General features: G+C 38.7%; 1 protein-coding gene across 1 annotated transcript; it reads right to left on the minus strand.

The window, feature by feature from the left end:
• Window positions 1-228: 228 nt before the first annotated feature.
• On the minus strand, window positions 229-17,840 carry tm4sf4 (transmembrane 4 L six family member 4). Its single transcript, XM_028794557.2, has 5 exons — window positions 17,537-17,840; window positions 16,905-16,994; window positions 7,400-7,536; window positions 6,330-6,519; window positions 229-897 (listed from the first exon to the last, which is right to left on the minus strand). The coding sequence occupies exons 1-5, from the start codon at window positions 17,708-17,710 to the stop codon at window positions 880-882; spliced, it is 609 nt and encodes a 202-aa protein (XP_028650390.1). The 5' UTR covers window positions 17,711-17,840; the 3' UTR covers window positions 229-879.
• Between the last annotated feature and the right edge of the window lie 2,221 nt (window positions 17,841-20,061).

The raw sequence follows: 20,061 nt of genomic DNA on the forward strand, positions 1-20,061 counted from the left end.
CCCCAAGCAGCCATTACCTAGATTGCACATTTTGATCTCTGTTGTCAAAGTTGCGATCATCATGAACATGTCCAGGCCATCTTGAAACACTGTAGCAAATCTGTGGGAAACAAGTAAGGCTGCCATATAACATAAACTAATAGCACAACAGCAACTGTGTTACTGTTTTGAATCTAATATGAAAGGTGATTTGAATATTGAGGTACAAAAGAACACACACAAATCCACTTCTGTCAGTGTACCAAAATAAATTTTAATTTTGTTTTAAATGTTGCTATCCACACACACACCAGTTATACTGCTACCCCAATGGCATACTGTATACAAAGATGAATATTAAACAAGCTTGCAACTCCTTTTCCTTGTACCTCGGTGACAAGGCATTAATGCTCTGGGTTAAAGACCGCCACCAGTAAATTTTCCTTGACATGGCCTCTAGGGAAATGCACTGCAGGTGACATGACAATTTAAATGTCTGTGTGGTTTAAATAGTGAGTGCACAAGTCCCTCTGATCACATTTCAGCTGCCACTAGTTCTGTTCCCCAAAATATCAGGATTTAAAGCAAAGCTACAGATAGTGCGCTCACCCTGATTGGTTCTTATGACTAAAAGGCATTCACGCAATGAGGCTCATCAACACATATTTATGAAATAAAATATACACAGGATCTTCATTATTAAAATATAAATATGCACAGCACAAAGAAATAAACAATAATGCTTGGTCCTCGTGTTGTCATAAGACGGATGTCCTCCAACAGTCATGAACAAATGCCTTAGCTGCTCTTAGTTGCTCCGTTACATTAACTTCAAATGCCAACGCCAGTCTTCTTGTTTCTTTGTCTTTGAATTTTTTTTTGGATTGGTTAGTCTCGGAATCAAACGGCTCCATTGTTCTGTGAAACAATAAACAAGCAAAATTATCTTAATTTGAAAGAAGCTAGTCTTGACACATACACACTACTTTCTCCATTTACTGTGCACTGCAAATTCTTATCTTCTAAATTAAATTTAGATTTTAACATGTTACCTGCCTTGTTGCACTTGTAAGTGAAAAAAGCTAATGGCCATAAGAAGTTATGAATTGTGTTCTAGTCAGTGCTGCTTGCTACAGAAATTCTTCATATGACAGACAAAGGTTTGCCTTTTAGCGGAACTGAAAGATAATTCTTCAGAACTGAAAGATAATTCTTCAGTCTTTTTATAAATGCTCTGCATTAAGATTGTTCACATCTTATCACGTTTAAGGTCTCTTTGAGGTAGAAACATGAGCCTGCAGGGCGATGACAGACACACTTAAGAGCCTCTGTCTTACTGTATCCCCTACTGGTCAGAAACAAAAGTCTCCCACCTCAATCTGGCAGAAGGTACAGTAGCATCCAAATCAGTTCTGCCAGGTACTACAACAGCTTCTACCCCTTGGCTGCTTGGACCTCTGCCTTCAGATCTGTCCTTTGTAGTGAATTTATATGCAGTACATTTGTTACGCTTGTCACTACTGTTGATTTTTATTATTAGTTTTACTGTTATTATTTATTTATTACTATCCATCCATCCATCCATCCATTATCCAACCCGCTATATCCTAACTACAGGGTCACAGGGGTCTGCTGGAGCCAATCCCAGCCAGCACAGGGCGCAAGGCAGGAAATAAACCCCGAACAGGGTGCCAGCCCACCGCCCTATTTATTACTAGCTATTTCAAATTATTACTGTCTATTCACGTACCTATTATTTATTTTTAATTATTTATAGTTCTTTATCTGTCGTGCACTTGTCCTGTGTTTATGTATATTTTGCACCGCGGTCCTGGGGAAAGTTATTTCATGCCACTGTATGCTGCAATACTATGTGTGGATGGTACGACAATAAAATCACTTGACTTGACTTGAACAGCATTTTAAAAGAAAAGATGTATTCAATACATTAGGGATTGTAGTTCAGTAGTCTATGCAAATGAAGACCAGTAATAGGCAGTAGCTCCTTTGTTTATAACTGGTGGCGGGAATGGAACGATGGTAGTGCTGTATACAGTTATTTGTCACCACTGTGGTACATAACTAGACCTGCTACGTGGCAGACATTCCAACATATGTAACTGGGAGTCAACAGTTACAAGTTAACTGAGCACCACAATCCACAGCAGCTCCGCTGTACACAAATGTTAGACAACAGGGAGTGGATATAAGTGGGAGACAGTAAGGGACAGTTGTTACTCTGTAGACAGTTACGCAAGCCATAACAGGGAAAGTCGTCCCAGTGCATATTAGTGAGGCAGGCATCAGAATCAAAATCAGAATCATTTTTAATCGCCAGTACTTAATGTACAGGAATATAGCACAGTAGCTTTGGAGCTTTGGAGCCAAACAATAACGGAACACAACATCACCTACAAATAACATAAATAACAAGTTAAGCAACACACATTATAAACAATTTCAGAACTGCACAGTTATAGAGAAGATGTGCAAATAATGTGCAAGTGAAATCATGTGTATGTTTAGTGTGTGTATGCACATGTACACACATGCATGTACATATACAGTACATACACACACTCACCCCTTCATACAGTATTGGAGAGAACACACAAATAAACGAGGAAGACCAGTTAAATTACTATTTTGTGAGTGCTATGGTTCTGGAAAGGATGCTGTTTAGACATCTATTAGTTTTAGTTTTGATTGGCCTAAAGCGTTAACTGGAGGGGAGCTTTTGGAAAAAGAGACAGCCTTGGTGAGATGAGTCAGTGGGGATCCTTTTGACATGGTGTATGACATAATTTGCCTAGACTTTCAAAAAACCTTTGATACAGTCCCACACCAAAGATTAATTCTGAAACTAGGAGCTGTAGGCATCAGAGGTAACCTACAAACTAGATCTCTAGATGGTGGGAGACAAAGAGTACAGATAAGAGGAGAATGTTACACAAGGAGCAAGCTCATCAGTGGAGTCCCTCAGGGGTCTGTCCTTGGACCTTTACTTTTTCTGATTTATGTTAATGATATTGCTTCTGATATATATGGTATAGTTCAGGGGTGGTGAACTCCAGGCCTCAAGTGCCGCAGTGGCTGCAGGTTTTCATTCTTACCATCTTCTTAGTTAGTGACCAGTTTTTGCTGCTGATTACTTCATTTAATTAACTTGACTCAGGCCCCATAGTTGTTTCTTTTTCTTTAATTAGCAGCCAAACAATAATGAGACACAAAACAAGCCACCACATGACCAGCTCCCCTGTGCCCATCACACAATATCTGAAATTAAAGACAGGTGATGGTCTTGGTAAGGTTGATCTCTCAGGTCACCAAAACATTTTGACGATGCTCGTAGAAAGAACAGAAAAACAACAGTTTTCAAAATGTGTGCTGTGACAGAATGAGAGCAGCAACAAGCCATGGAATTAAATAACGGGTTTACTTAACAGCAAGAATTGGCTTCTCATTAAGGAAGTGATTGGAGTGAAATTGGTTGGAGTTTGAAGCCCCAGTTTAGCTGGTCATCTGTTAGCTTATTTCACATCTCATTTCTGCTTGGCTGTCATTTAATGAAGAAAGGAATCAATTCAGAGGGCTGAACTCTTCTAACAGGGCTATTAAAGTGATAGGGGAAAAGTGAATTAGCAGTGAAAACTGGTCACTGATTAGGAAAAAGGTTAGAATGAAAACCTGTAGCCACTGCGACACTCCAGGCCTGGAATTCGCCACCCCTGGTATAGTTAGTATTGATAGTACAGACAGATTAGATATACTGTAGTTAATATAGTTAGCAAACTTGTGAAATTCACAGATGACCCCAAAATAGGAGGGATGTCAGACACTGGGGAGGCAGTGAAAAGAATTCAAAAGGACCTGGACAACCTTCAAAACTGGGCAAACACCAAGAAAATGCAGTTTAATGTAGAAAAGTGCAAAGGGCCACACGTGAGCAACAGGAATGTCAATAATAAATACAGATGGGAGACACTGTCTTATAGGAAGTAACCTCGGAAATGGATTTAGGGGTTTTTCTGTTGACAAAACATTTTCATCAACTATGTAATGTACAGAAGCAATTAAAAAGGCATATAAAATGTTAGGTTATATCATACAAAACGTGGAATTTAAGCCAAAAGACATTATACTCAAATTATATAATGCACTAGTAAGACACAAACATCTGGAGCACTGTGTACAGTTCTGCTCACCTCGCTACAAGAAAGACATGGCAGCACTTGAAGCTGTGCAGAAGAGAGCAACCGGGGCATCACAGGACTTAAAGACACGATGTACTCTGACAGACTCAGAGAATTAAACCTATTTTGTCTCAAGCAGAGGAGACTATGTGGGGACCTAATCCAGGTATTTAAAACCCTCAAAGGCATTAATAAAGTAGATCCAGCAACATTCTTTTGGCTTAAGGGTGAATCACATACTCAAGGACATCAATGGAAATTAAGGAGAAGTGCATTTAAAACTGAAGCCAGGAAGAATTTGTTTATGCATAGAGCTGTGGGACACAGGAATAAACTACCAAGACATGGAATTGAGGCGGGAAACTCGACAACCTTAAAGAAAAATCTGGATATATTATTGGGACAGTTTAGCTATTAGCTAAACAAGTGGGCTTGATGAACTGAATGGTCTCCTTTTGTTTGTCAAATTTCTTATGTTTCTTATTGGTTTATGACACTACATGCATACAGGTCTGCAACAGATGGAAGAGCATTAGACAGGTGTTTTTTCCAGCAGACCTCGCAACACCCTGTAATTTATTTTTGCAGTGGACCGTTGCTGAACTAAACCAGACAACGGAAAATGTGATCACACTTTCAGCGTTGATTTTGTGAAATTGTACTGGGATTTGCTGGGAAATGTCCTTTAATATGTGTAAAAATACATCCACTGTTGGGCCTTCTTAGTGATGGAAGTGGTGTCAATGTCCCAGCTGACAGTATTTGTGATAATTGTGTCAAAAATTTGAAAAACTCTACCAAATTCACTTTTAGAATCCTTAATTTTGTGAAACTCGTTTACCATTTCTACTGCTCTGGTGGTATTGAGTACCAGGTTATATGGCTGCATTTCCACTGCATATAACAGATTTTAAGTACATAAATGGAGAGTATGGGATGATGGCTTGACTGCATATAACTGGGAATTCTTATGTGACAGTAGTTCTGCTGTAAATACATGAGAATTGATAAGTTGTGACTTCCCCATTACATACAGTATAACTGAGAGCCAATAGGGGGGCAGTAATCCCATTTATAGAATTACCAGCGCAATACACTTGACTTGAGCATTTCTAGTTTTCATCCTCTTTCTCTGTACATTTAGCGTTCGTTTGCTCAGAGGTTGATGCGCTTGCTGCTTCCTGAGCAGCTCTTCTTTTCTCCACCCTAGCAGCCCGCTTCTTCTCTTCTTTCGTCGGCATCTTTTCATGTTAAAACTGATTAAGTCAGTGTTTGTGTCACAATTACTTAGTACGTTTTTCTTAATTTTTCACTTAAGCTCGCACTTAAGTCTTCAATCTGCCTCAAGAATGATTTAAGATATGAAGAGGTAGGGGAAGTGATGGTGAAGGTGGGAGGGATGAGAACAGCGCCCATATGCATGTGCCGCACGGCCGTCCTGCTGGCCGCTGCCGAGAGTTAATTCTACAATAAAATAAAATAAAAATAAAAAGAAGAAAAACCTTGGAGGTCAGTCATCACCCCAAAAGCAGATAGTAGACGTCACGTAGTATATGTGTGCCAAATTTCAGGTCAATATTTCAAGCAGTGTGTGAGCTACAGACAGCCACGGTAGCGTATTATATATGAAGACAAGGGTAGCAAAGTTTAACATACTGTCTACAAATGTCTTCCAATATGAAACTGTGTGAAGAAAAGCCTGATATATCGTGTACAGGTCTGTGGAAGGAAATATACAGTACAGCATGTAATTCAGTGATGTTGGCACCCTGCCCAGGATTGTTTCCTGCCTTGTGCCCAGTGTTGGCTGGGATTGGCTCCAGCAGACCCCCGTGACCCTGTGTTCGGATTCAGTGGGTTGGATAATGGATGGATGGATAATTCAGTGATTTGGAGTAGGTGATCTCCCAGCACACACATCTTTGGATTGCTGGGTAGCTGGCAGGTATATTTTTTAATTGTTTGAATGGCAGTAAAGATTTCTAAGTAATGGCCTAAAAATTACCCTTTCTAACATTTGGTAAACATGCATATTTACAGAAATGATCATTTGAAAACACAACTTAACATTCTCTTGTTTTCAATACAGGATTTGGTGTACCCAGATTAACCACTGGTGTGAACCAATATATTTAATGCACTGTGGTTGATACTTACCCCACAGCATCCACAGCAGGTACAGTCTCCACAGAGAGTGCCTAAAAGTCCATTGATGATCTGAAAGGCACACAGCACTGCCTGAACCCCACTCATTATCAACAGCATGGAAAAAAGAGTCAGGTTCCAGGGGATGACATTTTTAGGTTCCTTGCACTGATCCCATAAGCTGTGATTTGACAAGTAATTCCTGTAAAAGAATTTAGTTGATTATCTAGTAAAAAAGTGAACACTGTTATTTTTGATTCATAAAGCACCTTCGCTCAGTGATTCTCTTCACAAGTTGGTTACAAAGTAAACGGTTTGTTTAACATGTAATTTTCTTCAGAAAGCTGGAACAGCCCTGTGCCAACATGGCCTACTGATTATGGTCTTGGAATATTAACCACCAGGCTAGGAATGCAATTCTCATTACTGATCTACAGCATTGTCCTTGGTAAGTTAATGACCTGTCAGTGTCCAAACAGAGGACAAATTAAACCGATAAATTGTACCAATATGATCTGTAAGTCACGAACGACTAAATATAGATACAATGAAGCTGACTATCACATCACCAGAGAATGAATTCAGATTCATAGGATGATGGAGGCTCTGCAATGTTGTCCGTCTCCCTTTAAATAAAATCTTTAGATCTGATGTGAGGAAGAAAAGCTCGAGCCCACAGGTGACAGAACCCTAAATCCTCAACCAGGAACATCTATGTTATCTCAATTATATACCCCCTGCTGATGAGTTTAAAACAGAACCTCAGCCAGGTCATAGGAGGCAGCAGAAAGCCTAGTAAGAAGGTGAGCAGAATAGAAGTGTGGGTGTATTTTTTAAGCTTTAGATTAAAAGCACATAAATACATGAGATCAGCCCATAAAATTGAATCACTTGTTCTGCAGACGAGTGATAAATATCTGTGCTAATTGAATATTTAATAAATCCAACTGACCTCATCTGAACGAGAGCTTCATCAATAGTGATGCCAGCCTTTGAGCAGGCCAATCATTAACCTTTTTAGATAATCAGGTCTAGTACCACATTTCTTGTTTGGACAAATAACACAGAGATGTTTTCCTTACCCATTATGAAATGGATAATCGTAACTGGTGCTATTGACGAAACATTTGGGGCCTCGATTAATGGCAGCAGCAGAAACAATAAAAGAGTATCCTGCTCCCACCACTCCTATTCCAGCAAATATGATGGATGTAAACATCTAAAAGAGAAAAGAATATAAAAAGGCACTGGATTACACTTTCATACATACAAATGTGTGTTCCACCCACTGTTCTTCCCAGGCACTTGATGTAAAGAAGACGGAAGATGCCATTTCTAAGGCAAAGGCGTCTTGCACGCAAAGCCATCCTGCCATGGGGCTTGCTGTTCTGCTTTCAAAGCCATTGACTGTCATATGCTGAGGCTGGGCCTGCCATTGGCCACACATTTATCAATGAATTGTGTTTTCATTTGCTGGGCAGTGATAACCAAACTCAAGACTATTTATCAATGCAACAGTACCGTATATTTGAGCCCTACACATTAATCGTTCTTTTCAAAGAGATGAGCACACTGACATTAGACGTTTCCTCTTACTACTTGTCATACCATATCATTCATTCACTAAAATTGCACCACATTTGTGTTTCACTGCCCATTTCTTCAAAAAAAGTGACTGCCGTACCAGGAGCTCAGCCAATCGTATCAGATGCTTGTCAATGGCTGCAGACATTTTCACAGGGTATCTGCCTGACACACAAAATGTTGTTCTCCTTAATATTACAATATGTCCATGACTGATGTCACAACAAGGCATTTGAAATTTTCCATTAAATGCCATCCTCTCCCTTGATATTTCAAGAAATGGAAAAATGATTAAAGGCCCCTCACACTAAAAGTTTCATGATTTAAACTGACATTTAGTCATTTGTGTGAAGTTTTTGCATGGAAGGAAGGATGTTTGGATGCATAGTTTGTAGGATGGAGAACAATAATTTATTTATTTGTAGAGTTCTACAGTGGCCATACCTAGGTGTAATATAACATAAGCACATTATCTTGAAGCATACCATAAACCCACTCACTGTGTTGTACTTTCCAATTATAGAGCTGAAGTTCAAAGTTTATAAAGTTTTCTACTGTTGGAGCACATTATGGTTAAGTGAGGCTCACATACTGAGTCAGTGCTGGAGGATGAACCCGCTACATTGCCTTTTGTACAAAGTGAAATCGCTGATGCGGACTGGGCAAGCCTTTAGCCTCACTGCTTCTTTTTCAGCTCTAGAAATATTTGTAACCGTGAGCCCATGACAATCAATTGATTGAATCAAGATGAAGGAATGAAAATGAGGAAAAATACGATAGAGCCCCTGGTTACACTTTGGCATTGAAGTTTGCTAATAAAGGAAATTAATCTGAATGTGTGTTTGCCCGGCACATACATTCACACCACTGAACCTGTCTCCACCAAACTGAGCACAGATTCCCTATTTAAAAGGCCGAAGACCATAGGCCAGGGGCGGCCAACTCCGATCCTAGAGAGCCGCAGTGGCTGCAGGTTTTTGTTCCAACTCAGTTACTTAATTAGAAGCCAATCCTCACCAATAACTGTTCTTATTAAATTTTAGTTACTGTTTTAACTCTGCCATGTTAGCTCATTGTTAAATCATTTCCCTTTCTAATGATACATGTATCATCCAAGTGATTTGAAGCCTAAAATGGACAAGTAATTTTCAGTTCTTGATTTTCTCTTCAGTTTCCTTCTGAGTACTGAATTAAACTAAATAGTGAAGGATGAATACTCATGGGTGGAAATGGAGACAAGCTAGATGTAGAACTGCTTTGTCATTTGCAACTTATTGTTCATAAGGAGCACTTAAAACAATGAATACCGCTGTTTAAGACTAAAATAAGCAATTAAGGGTTCAAAATCTTAACAAGCGAGACAACTATAATGAATCAGAAAAATGTCACTTGAGCAATAAGTGCTTCATCAGCAATGAATGGTTTCTCATGAAGCAATTGGGTTGGAACAAAAACCTGAAGCCACTGTGGTCCTCCTGGCCTGACGTTGCAGGCCCTAATTTAAAGGGTTTTAGTCTTAAATAGCACTTAAGTTACTTAGTAGCACAAACTATTTACTAATTAAGAAAATGGTTAGAATGAAAACCTGTAGCCACTGTGGCGTTGCAGGATCGGAGCTGGCAACCCCTGCCATAGACTCAGCTGTGTTCAAACGTTTTACCTCTTTAGAAATTTATTTAGCGACCATACTGCATTTTATTATGGAAGTGCTCCTACAAGAAATTGTTCATACTTGACACTGATCTACAAGATCTCCAAGATGTGTTTAGTCAGTGAAATTATAGTTTGGAACCAAAATTTTTCCCCCTTTAGGAACTGCACCTGTGCTTTATTCTTATGATAATAAAATGGCAGCCTTGTAGATTTCACACTATAGAGAACAAGGCTTCATTTTTCTACACCCATATTGCATTTCAGTTATGTTAATATGGCTAAAACAGAATGCAGCAGAAAGTACACTTAATTCCAGATTCTTAGCTTTCTATATCTGTACAGTCAAAATAATTTGTTGTTTACTAAGATTAACACTGTAGTGAAACCATTACTCTTGCTGGCCGAATGGCTCAGCCACTAGTAATGCAATCAACATTTTGTAAACTCCACATATTTAACTAATTGCATGTAAATTACATACAGCACTGGACCTGGATCTGTGTATAGTCAGGTTACAGTTTAGGTTTCAGCAGCCAATGCTGAAAGTTGTAAAATACTGAATGTTCCATCTCACCTCTTCGTTGTGTGTGCACGATGTTTGTTAACTCCAGGAGGTTTAAGACTTTGAAGATGAGATGGTAAAATAGTGACAACATCAACACACATACGGAAAAATGCAAGACAAAATTCTTTTTCTGTAAGGTACCTACACACCTTTCATAAAACCAAAACAGAAAAATAAGAATACGACCAGAAAAGGGCTTTCTTTTTATTTGGCTGTATTTTTGTGTGCAGTTGGATTTGTTGCCTATGTGAAGTGTAAACTTTGTCACCACACTCTGTGTGAGTTTTTCTCCTGGTATTCTGGTTTTCTTCCACATTTCCAAAGACTGTGAGTTTAGTGAATTGACAATTCTAAAATGGCCTCTGTATGAATATAAGAGGAAGTGCATCTTACCCAGGGGTATTTCTTGCCTTGCACACTGTCCTGCAGGAGTAGGCTAAAGACCCACCCAAGTGAGCCTTAATTAAAAGGGTTTGAGAAGGTAGTGTTATTTAGCAAGGACCAACAACAAGACTGAGATACGTTCCACTGCACTGTCCACACCCTAAGACCTGTTTCTCCCTGTTACAGCTGCACACACTCCTCCTCATGTGAACAAATGAACACACCACATTATACTGTCCTCTTGCTAACAAAAGAGTAAGACCTTGAAATCAATACATTAGTTTCTGATGATGGATCAAAACAATGATACTAAAAGAATAAAATAAAAGAGAAAAAGAAGAAAAACATTAAAGAAGTAAAAATGATCCTTCACTTTACAGCTCCCATAATGAATAATTAATTTCATCAATATTTGAATGTCCTATTAGCATTTAATCTCAAAGGTGGAAAAAACATATACATGGTCAATGTATTTTGTCCTTTTCATAGAAAGAAGTGCATAAATCTTTTAGCAAGTAAGCAATGATGTTACACTTTAAGTTCTGATCTTTTACTGTCTGCACCTATTCCACCAACACTAGATAGTTTTGTTGACCACTATAACACAGCCCTTCACTCAGCATTAGATAAAACAGCTCCTTTAAAACATAAGGAGGTTTCCTTTAAACACTCAGCTCCTTGGTATAACTCAGAATTGCGATCTATTAAAGCAGCTGGCCGACGCCTTGAGAGAATGTCACGTAAGACTGGCCTCACCGTGCACATCCAGGCTTTCTCTGACCACCAAAGAGCTTACAGAGAAGCACTAACTTCTGCCAAGAACACCCATTATGGCAGAATAATAGAAAGTGGCCATGATAACCCAAGGGTTCTGTTCTCTGTAGTTAATAAACTACTCGAACCCGCATCTGGTCCAACTACCTCTTCTACTGAAGTCTGTGAGGAATTCCTCCACTTTTTCCGTAACAAAATTAAAGATCTAAATAATTCAACTAACATAAATATATCATCTGTTTATATCTCTCCCTGTTTTCCCACTCCATCCAGCTCCTTCTCTAAGTTCTCACCAGTCACTTCTGCGTTTGTTAATAACCTGCTTTGTAAGATGAGGCCGACTACTTGTGTACTGGACCCCATCCCCAGCACACTACTTAAATCCTGCCTTCATGCCATAATCCCGACTGTTACAACAATAATAAACTCATCCCTTGACACTGGCTCCGTGCCGCTCATTTTTAAAATTGCTTCTGTAACCCCAACGTTAAAAAAGTCTGGCCTTGATGCTGACAATCTTAACAATTTCCGGCCTATTTCCCACTTACCTTTCCTGTCAAAAGTTCTTGAGCGTGTTGTAGCTTCCCAACTCACCAATTACCTAACCTCTAATAATTTGATGGAACCCTTTCAGTCTGGTTTCAGGGCGCGGCACAGCTGTGAAACTGCTCTGCTACGGGTAACCAATGATTTGCTTATGGCAGTAGACTCTGGACAAACTAGCATATTAATTCTGTTAGACCTCAGTGCAGCATTTGACACAGTCAGACATGACATCCTACTGTCCAGAATGGAGAACATGCTGGGTATCTCTGGCACTGCCCTCCAGTGGTTCAAGTCCTATCTGACTGATAGGCAAGAGTTTGTTAGTCTTGGCAACAGCAGATCCAACTCCGTGCCAGTCACACAAGGAGTCCCTCAGGGCTCTGTCCTTGGTCCTCTGCTTTTCTGTATTTATATGCTTCCCCTTGGCCATATTATCCATAGTTATGGATTGGGTTATCATTTTTATACAGATGATACTCAGCTCTACTTCAATGTTAAAAGTGGAACTTCATCAGAGCTTTCTCAGCTCACAACCTGCCTTAGTGAAATTAAAACCTGGATGGAGCAGAACTCTTTAAAATTAAATTGCAATAAAACTGAACTCCTGCAAATTGGGACTAAAATGCAACTTAATAAAATGAGCTCCTTCCCAGTCTATCTTGGCAGTGATCTCATCAGATCTGCCTCTACTGTAAAAAATCTTGGTGTCATTTTTGATTCCTCCCTCACTTATTCCGCCCACATAAATCACATTAAGAAACTTTCTTACTTTCACCTCCGTAACATATCCTGTGTTCGCTCCTTCCTCTCCTTCTCTAATGCTGAGAAACTTGTCCATGCTTTTATCACATCCCGCATCGATTATTGTAATTCCCTACTGGCAGGTGCCCCTTCTAATCTTATATCACAGCTCCAGCTTATTCAAAACTCAGCTGCCAGAGTCCTGACACGGACCAGCAGCAGCGAGCACATCACACCCATCCTGCTCCGTCTTCACTAGCTCCCTGTGTCGTACAGAATCGAGTATAAAATCCTACTAATAACCTACAAAGCCTTCAATAACCTCGCGCCAAACTACATCAGTGACCTTCTCCATCACTATGTGCCTGCCCGCCCACTAAGGTCCTCTGATTCTGGCAATCTTGTTGTGCCCCTCACTAATCTACACTCTATGGGTGACAGGGCCTTCAGCTGTATAGTGCCCAGACTCGGGAATGACCTACCAAAAATTAATCAGGTCAGCTGACTCCATGAATTCTTTTAAAAAAACAACTCAAAACTCATCTGTTCAGGAAGGCTTTTAGCTCTACTTGACTTTATTACCCTTCTCTCAGTTTACTTCTCTGTCAAGATGCCAATGTAACCTGTGTGTGTGTGCGAGACCATCAATTATGTTGTCTGTTTTTTTTTTTCAGAATTTACTGTCTTAATCTTCTTTATTTATTTATCTGGTTTGTACAATGCTATATACTGTATATTCTGCCGTTCTTTATTATATTCTGTAAGTGCCTTGAGCATGGGAAAGGCGCTATATAAATAAAATGTATTATTATTATTATTATTATTTAAGTAAGCATTTGCCTTGTGGTGGGAAGACTTGGCACGATTTGGTTCTAATTCACTATCTGTGTGCAGTCGGCCCATGCTCCCTGGTTCGGGATGACTTTTCATTGGGCACTCCAGCGTTTCCACCATATTCCATGGACATTTAAGTTGGGTTAAAAGGTAACTTTAAATTGACGGCGTATGAGTGAATAGGCATGTGCACCATCAGTGTGTGTTGAGGTAGACTGGTGTACCAGTCAGCACCAGTTATGCTGCCAGAACATGAACCAACAGCTGTGATTCTGAATTACAGTAGATGAAGCAGATACAAATAATGAAAGCATAACGGATTACTATATGCAGTACTTGAATGTGAACTTATTTTCGATTTAAGTGTCAAAAATGTAAACATACTGTATGTGATTTATTATTTTATAATTGATCAACAACAAAGCACTTTTAATTGCAATTTAATCAACTAAATCAACTAATCAACTAAACTTAATCAAGTTACATATTATCATTTATAAGGGCTTTCAGTCATTCATTTTGTTAGCCTTCTATCTCATTTCCAATAGTCATTGGGAGCCACAGCCTATCAACTTCCATCCATCCATCCATCCATTTTCCAACCCGCTGAATCCAAACACAGGGTCACGGGGGTCTGCTGGAGCCAATCCCAGCCAACACAGGGCACAAGGCAGGAAACAATCCTGGGCAGGGTGCCAACCCACCGCAGGACACACACAAACACACCCACACACCAAGCACACACTAGGGCCAATTTAGAACCGCCAATCCACCTAACCTGCATGTCTTTGGACTGTGGGAGGAAACCGGAGCGCCCGGAGGAAACCCACGCAGACAACATGCAAACTCCACGCAGGGAGGACCCGGGAATCGAACCCAGGTCCCCAGATCTCCCAACTGCGAGGCAGCAGCGCTACCCACTGCGCCACCGTGCCGCCGCCTATCAACTTAACACTGTGAATACATAAAGTTCACACACACAGTGACCTGGTCAGGAATTGCAAACTAGTCCCCGTGTAGCACCAGTGTCCCACCATACCATTAGAAGTAATATAATGTAATGTAAAATATAAAAATCCCATGTAAAATAAGGCTACAAAGTAAAGTAATTGTGATAACATATATTTTGAAACAGATCCAAACCAATTAACAATCATACAACGGCACAATTAAAATCATCATTTGGATTCTGAAGTGCAACACCATTTGCACATTTACTGCAGTTGGTACAGGTGGGAATGGATGTAATTAAAAACAGGCCTTTCACAGTGGACACTTAAACAACATTCAATCCAAACTTAGCAATATTAGAAATGCAGCATTTACATCTTCATTTATCTTCTTATTTACTGTTCCAGGAGCCTATTGATGATCATTTGTGTAAATCAAAAAAGTGCACAGAAGTCAATATTGTTTAATTATGCCTTTGGGAAGGCAGTGTGGTCTAGTGACTAAGGAGTTATACTGTAATCCACAATATCACCAGTGTACTGACTCACAGAGCATTTGGGCATGAGTCATTAAGTCTACATGTGCTCCAGTTAAAAACAGGAAAAAGTTGCACAATGTGGCTCTGATTTATATTTTGTTTATGACTAAAATACCAGAATAAAAGAAATGACTTTTACACACAGATGTTTTTTAGGAAGCCAAAGCAGCTATTATTAACAGTTAATATTATCCATTCATCCATCTATCCAGCTGTCAAATCTGCTTGTCCAATTCATGGCAGGAGAGAGCAGGTGTATACCCTGGCAGACATTAATGTCGGAACCAACCCTGGATGGAACATCAGTCCATCACAGGACCCACTCACATAGACACCCACACTCCTCACACCAGACCAGTTACTCCAGCAAGCATGTTTTGGGATATCTGAAGAAAACTGAAGTGCCTCCAACAAAACATACATGGGAAAAACATGCAAACTCCACAAAGGCAGAGAGGGCCGGGATCCAAAACATGCTGAACTGTGAGGTAGTGGTGTTACATAGTACACTAACGTGCTGCCAAAGTATGTTATGTTAATATTTCACTCTATTTTTGTCAATTATGTAACTGAAAGAAGTACAAAGATAGATAGATAGATAGATAGATAGATAGATAGATAGATAGATAGATAGATAGATAGATAGATAGATAGATAGATAGATAGATAGATAGATAGATAGAAATGCACTACTAGATAGATAGATAGATAGATAGATAGATAGATAGATAGATAGATAGATAGATAGATAGATAGATAGATAGATAGATAGATAGATAGATAGATAGATAGATAGATAGATAGATAGATAGATAGATAGATAGATAGATAGATAGGCTTGCATGGATTTCCGCTTGTAAAGTATCATTTGAAATAAAAGAAATAAAAATGTTGTCTGTCACCGAGGGTTGTGAAAATCAATTTGTAAGAGATCTTCATCATAAAAAAAAGGTTTGCAAATTTTATTACAAAAAATTGCAGAAAATGACAAATACAAAAGAAGATAGTTGCAGTGTGCAAAACCACAGCTCTGTTTCATGAAAGTTTCATTCCATTACACATGTGCCCATTTGAAAGATTACCATCTCCAATGGACTGGCTGAAAATTTTGTGACAAGATTGGCAAGAGTGGCTTCTTGTATTAGATAACCCATTCAGAACTAGAGAAGGCAAACATACAGTACCTGAACAGAGGCTACGTGCTTAAAAATATACAGATGTCATTTTAATGATAGATAGATAGATAGATAGATAGATAGATAGATAGATAGATAGATAGATAGATAGATAGATAGATAGATAGATAGATAGATAGATAGATAGATAGATAGATAGATAGATAGATAGATAGACCTTTATTTGTTCCAAGAGGAAAATTTGGCTCTTTACAGGAGTTCATTGAATAAATTAGTAAGTACATAAATAAATAAATAGATATATATGTAGAAATAAATATATACACACTATTGTCTGAAAACATACCAGAATAACTAAACAAGAAGACAATTAAAAAGAATGAAAACATCTAACATGTCAGTCAGAGTAGCCATCGTGTTATTATGCATTTCACAGAAAGAAATTGCACAAATAAAGTCATATTATTCTAGAAAATAAAATAAACTGCATGTCACCTGCAAACCATAAAGATTAATCTATCTTTGCTTTGACGCCAGTAAGGCGTTAGTAACTTTTCAGTCTCTAATCACATACCAAGTAGCTGGGTTTTGAGAAATGCATTTGTCCTCGACACTTTGGCTTATCTTTTTTAACTGATAACTAAATTATGCTGCAGCTTGACTACTGTGCTGTGGACAAAAATATGGATGGTGTGGTCTTGTTGATTTAGTCTGAGGGTCACTGGGTGGATGTCTTCTTCCTCCCAGTTAATATTCGGTTCATCAATGATAAAAAGAATAGTCCGATTGAGTAACACGTCCACCCAGAAATTTAACACACATGCCATAATTTCTCCCCACCCCCCCCCCCCCCCCCAAATAAATTCAATAGCAATCCTTACTGCAAAGCGTTTGCCGCAGCTCTCATTGCCACAACAGCCACAACAGTCATTATTCTTCAATCCCAGGAAAACCAAAGCAGGAAATATCATCTGAAAAGAAGACAAAAATGAGAAAACCAGGTGGACCAGCTGGCAGTTTTCTTCAGTTGTTTTTTGTTTCTTACAAATTTAGACTTTACCAGAAAGAGGACAATGGAGCTCAAAATACGCAATGAAAGTGAATAAAATCTGGCTAAAAACTGAAAACAATACAGAGTAGAATCTGCCTTCTTTGGATTTCATCTAAAGCAAGACTTTTTATTTTTATTTTCTACAGAAAAGATCTTCCAAAGGGCTTTGAGTTACTGAAAATAATATTTTCATTTTTAAAAGTAATTTTATGACTTTTGGATATTCATTAATTTTCAGTTGTGCTTATTCAGACCTAACCTGACTATGAAGAGGCGCAAAATAGGAAAACTTCCCACAATAGATACCAGTTCATTGCACATTTTTGATACACTGTTATTCTTTTCTAATACAGTGCTGAGTACAAATCAACAAGGTGCATTTTTAAAGTTTCTTTAAAATCACAAAGCTCTACATAAGTAGCGCAAAACATATTACAAATAAAAAAATATTAAGGCTCTTACCAATACACCAGATCCTAGAATTCCTCCAAAAAACCACACCTCATCTGTGATATACTGGTTCTCTTGTACAACAGATCCTCCTGGGAAAAACAACAAAATGTTTGCCAGGGTGCATAGAATGATTAATGTGATGAGTGTGATCCCAATACATTTGGCGCAACTCCCAGTGCACATGGTTTACGGATAAAAAGGGAAACAAAATCAAATATCCCAACTGAAAAGAAAAAAAAAGTACAACCCAAATGAAAAAGCTGCAGACTGAAAACGCTCAAATTTGGACCTCACAGTGCTGGGTAAATTCCACGTCTTCAGAAGTATATATAGATTGGGACTGTGGTGATGTCACGGCAGCCCCTGTTTGATGCAATAGGGTGCAGCTTTAAGCCACCTGCTTCGGTTAATATTCCACCACAGTCATGCATCTTGAGAGATAGTCTAATTGGGTCTGAGTTATCACAGTTTAAAATGACCCCACTGAACTGTGCCCATCACTATTACAATATACTGTAGTGGTCATAAAAAGTTATATTTAGAAAACTCTAGCATATATTTCAGCGCATGAGTTCATTATCAAACTATGCAGGGGTACCTTTAATAGTGCCATCTAAATTATGAATTGGACTAAACAAGTTAGTTATGTAGCTTCCCCAGGGAGTAGCACTGGAAACCTTTTTGTTTTCAAACACATTTATCAAACAACATATTGAAGAAGCAAGGCTATCCAATATCATCTACTATGTAATCTACTATGTTACAGCAAAATCTTTAAAATGGCTGATTCATTTACAGACTCACAGCATTACTATTTATCACCAGGATGTTATGTGACCAGCTGAGGAGTTTATGGCAGCTGTGCTAGGGGCGGACTGGTTTACAGTCCATGGCCTTATCACTAAGCCACACTATTGCCCTTCTGTCTATAAGTCTTGCTGTCACATACAATCATCAGACTGTAATCAGAGGCCTAGCTCATCCTAATCATTACTAGGTTTTTGTCTTGTTCACTAGGAAGGGTTTTCCAAGCAATATTATGAAAAAGTAGATGTCCTTTTCCTGATTTTTTTCTGTTACTATAAATTTTTAACATGGTATGTTTTCATGTCTTCATCCAATATCTAATATTAAATAAAGAGCAACTGAGTGAACAAATAACACATTTCATAAACTTATTTAATGCATTATTATCTAACACATCTGGCACTGTGTAAATAAAGTAATTATCCCCTAGTTAAATGAACTCATTTACAGAAGGTGGTTGAACACAATTAATTTTGATTTCAGCAGCATTGCTCAATAGAAGCCAGTTATTTTGATCCTTACCATCACAATCAAGAATGTTCATACATTCAACAGGCACAGAATGCCATGATCAAAAAAGATATCTATCAGTCAAAGTCAAAGATCTGCAGACACTGTTGATAGTATCCTGCAATCTTATACAAGTGGAAACCGATGGCATCATATGTCACATGACTTCCGTGTCATGTGACTGGAGACTGACACCATTGCAATAAACAATATAGCTGTTGTAAGGTCAGACCTCCGAAAATTATAGTAGACACAAACCAAAACAAGCCACAAAAATCAAAAAATTCTAATATTAACACCTGTCATGTGCTATGCTAGAGATATCGTTAGGAGAAACTTCCGGGGCTTTTGCCCCTTTCTTCAGACATCCAGCCCCTAATCTTTGACAACCTCCGTCTACCCTTCCTATGTCTATGTCTATATGTCTAGCCCCTGATCTATGAGAGCCAAGCCCCACTTCATTCCTTGCCACATTCTGATATGAATGGACAACTGGGTGAAAACTTCACAGGGAACCAAACTCTTCGACTATATTAAAACTTTAAGGGAGATTCCACCAATCCCCCATCTAACATACATATAGGACTGAGGGCATTATTGGGTGAGAGGCAAAGCCCCTAGTAAATCAAGCTCTAGCAACCCCTGTTATCCTGCCAGGCACTATTAGTTATAAAAAGTGATGCTGTGTTATTTCAAAACACCTCACCAAGAATACCATTGCATTTACCTGGTAAATTCAATACTAAACAATAAGTCTCTTACCACTCTAAAAGTCTTTTTACTGCATTTGTCCTACCATATACATACTGTATGCAAAACAGGTAGAAAAACTAGCACACTGTTTCACAGAACACATTCACGATATTCAGAAGAACAAAGACTTTACAAAGTCTGTTGTAGAACACTTCACATCGCTTAATCATAGCCATTAGATCTCCCTGTTTTCTTTTCTTTTCATATGACTTCATAGACACTTCTCAAAGAAAAACAGCCTAGGATATATTTCTCCAGGTCTTACTGACTGACTAACATTTTAATCTCTCCCTTCATCTTCTCTTTTAATGTATACTTTTCACTCGTTTCATCTGTCTTGGCTTTGAACCCACCTATATATGTTACCTGCTCTTTCCTTTTCAGCGTGGAAATAGCATTTAATCTCTTTTCTTTGCATATGTATGCTAATACAGCCATTCATTAACCCCATTATATATATATAT

Source organism: Erpetoichthys calabaricus, chromosome 2, assembly GCF_900747795.2.
Source record: "Erpetoichthys calabaricus chromosome 2, fErpCal1.3, whole genome shotgun sequence".
Taxonomy (NCBI): Eukaryota; Metazoa; Chordata; class Cladistia; order Polypteriformes; family Polypteridae; genus Erpetoichthys; species Erpetoichthys calabaricus.

Coding starts and splice junctions, on each gene's coding strand:
- tm4sf4 (XM_028794557.2), bottom strand. CDS start 17,710: ATGTGCACTGGGAGTTGCGCCAAATGTATTGGGATCACACTCATCACA. Junction 16,995..17,536: donor TTCTAGGATCTGGTGTATTG/GTAAGAGCCTTA, acceptor TCTTCTTTTCAG/ATGATATTTCCTGCTTTGGT. Junction 6,520..7,399: donor GATTATCCATTTCATAATGG/GTAAGGAAAACA, acceptor ATTCTTTTACAG/GAATTACTTGTCAAATCACA.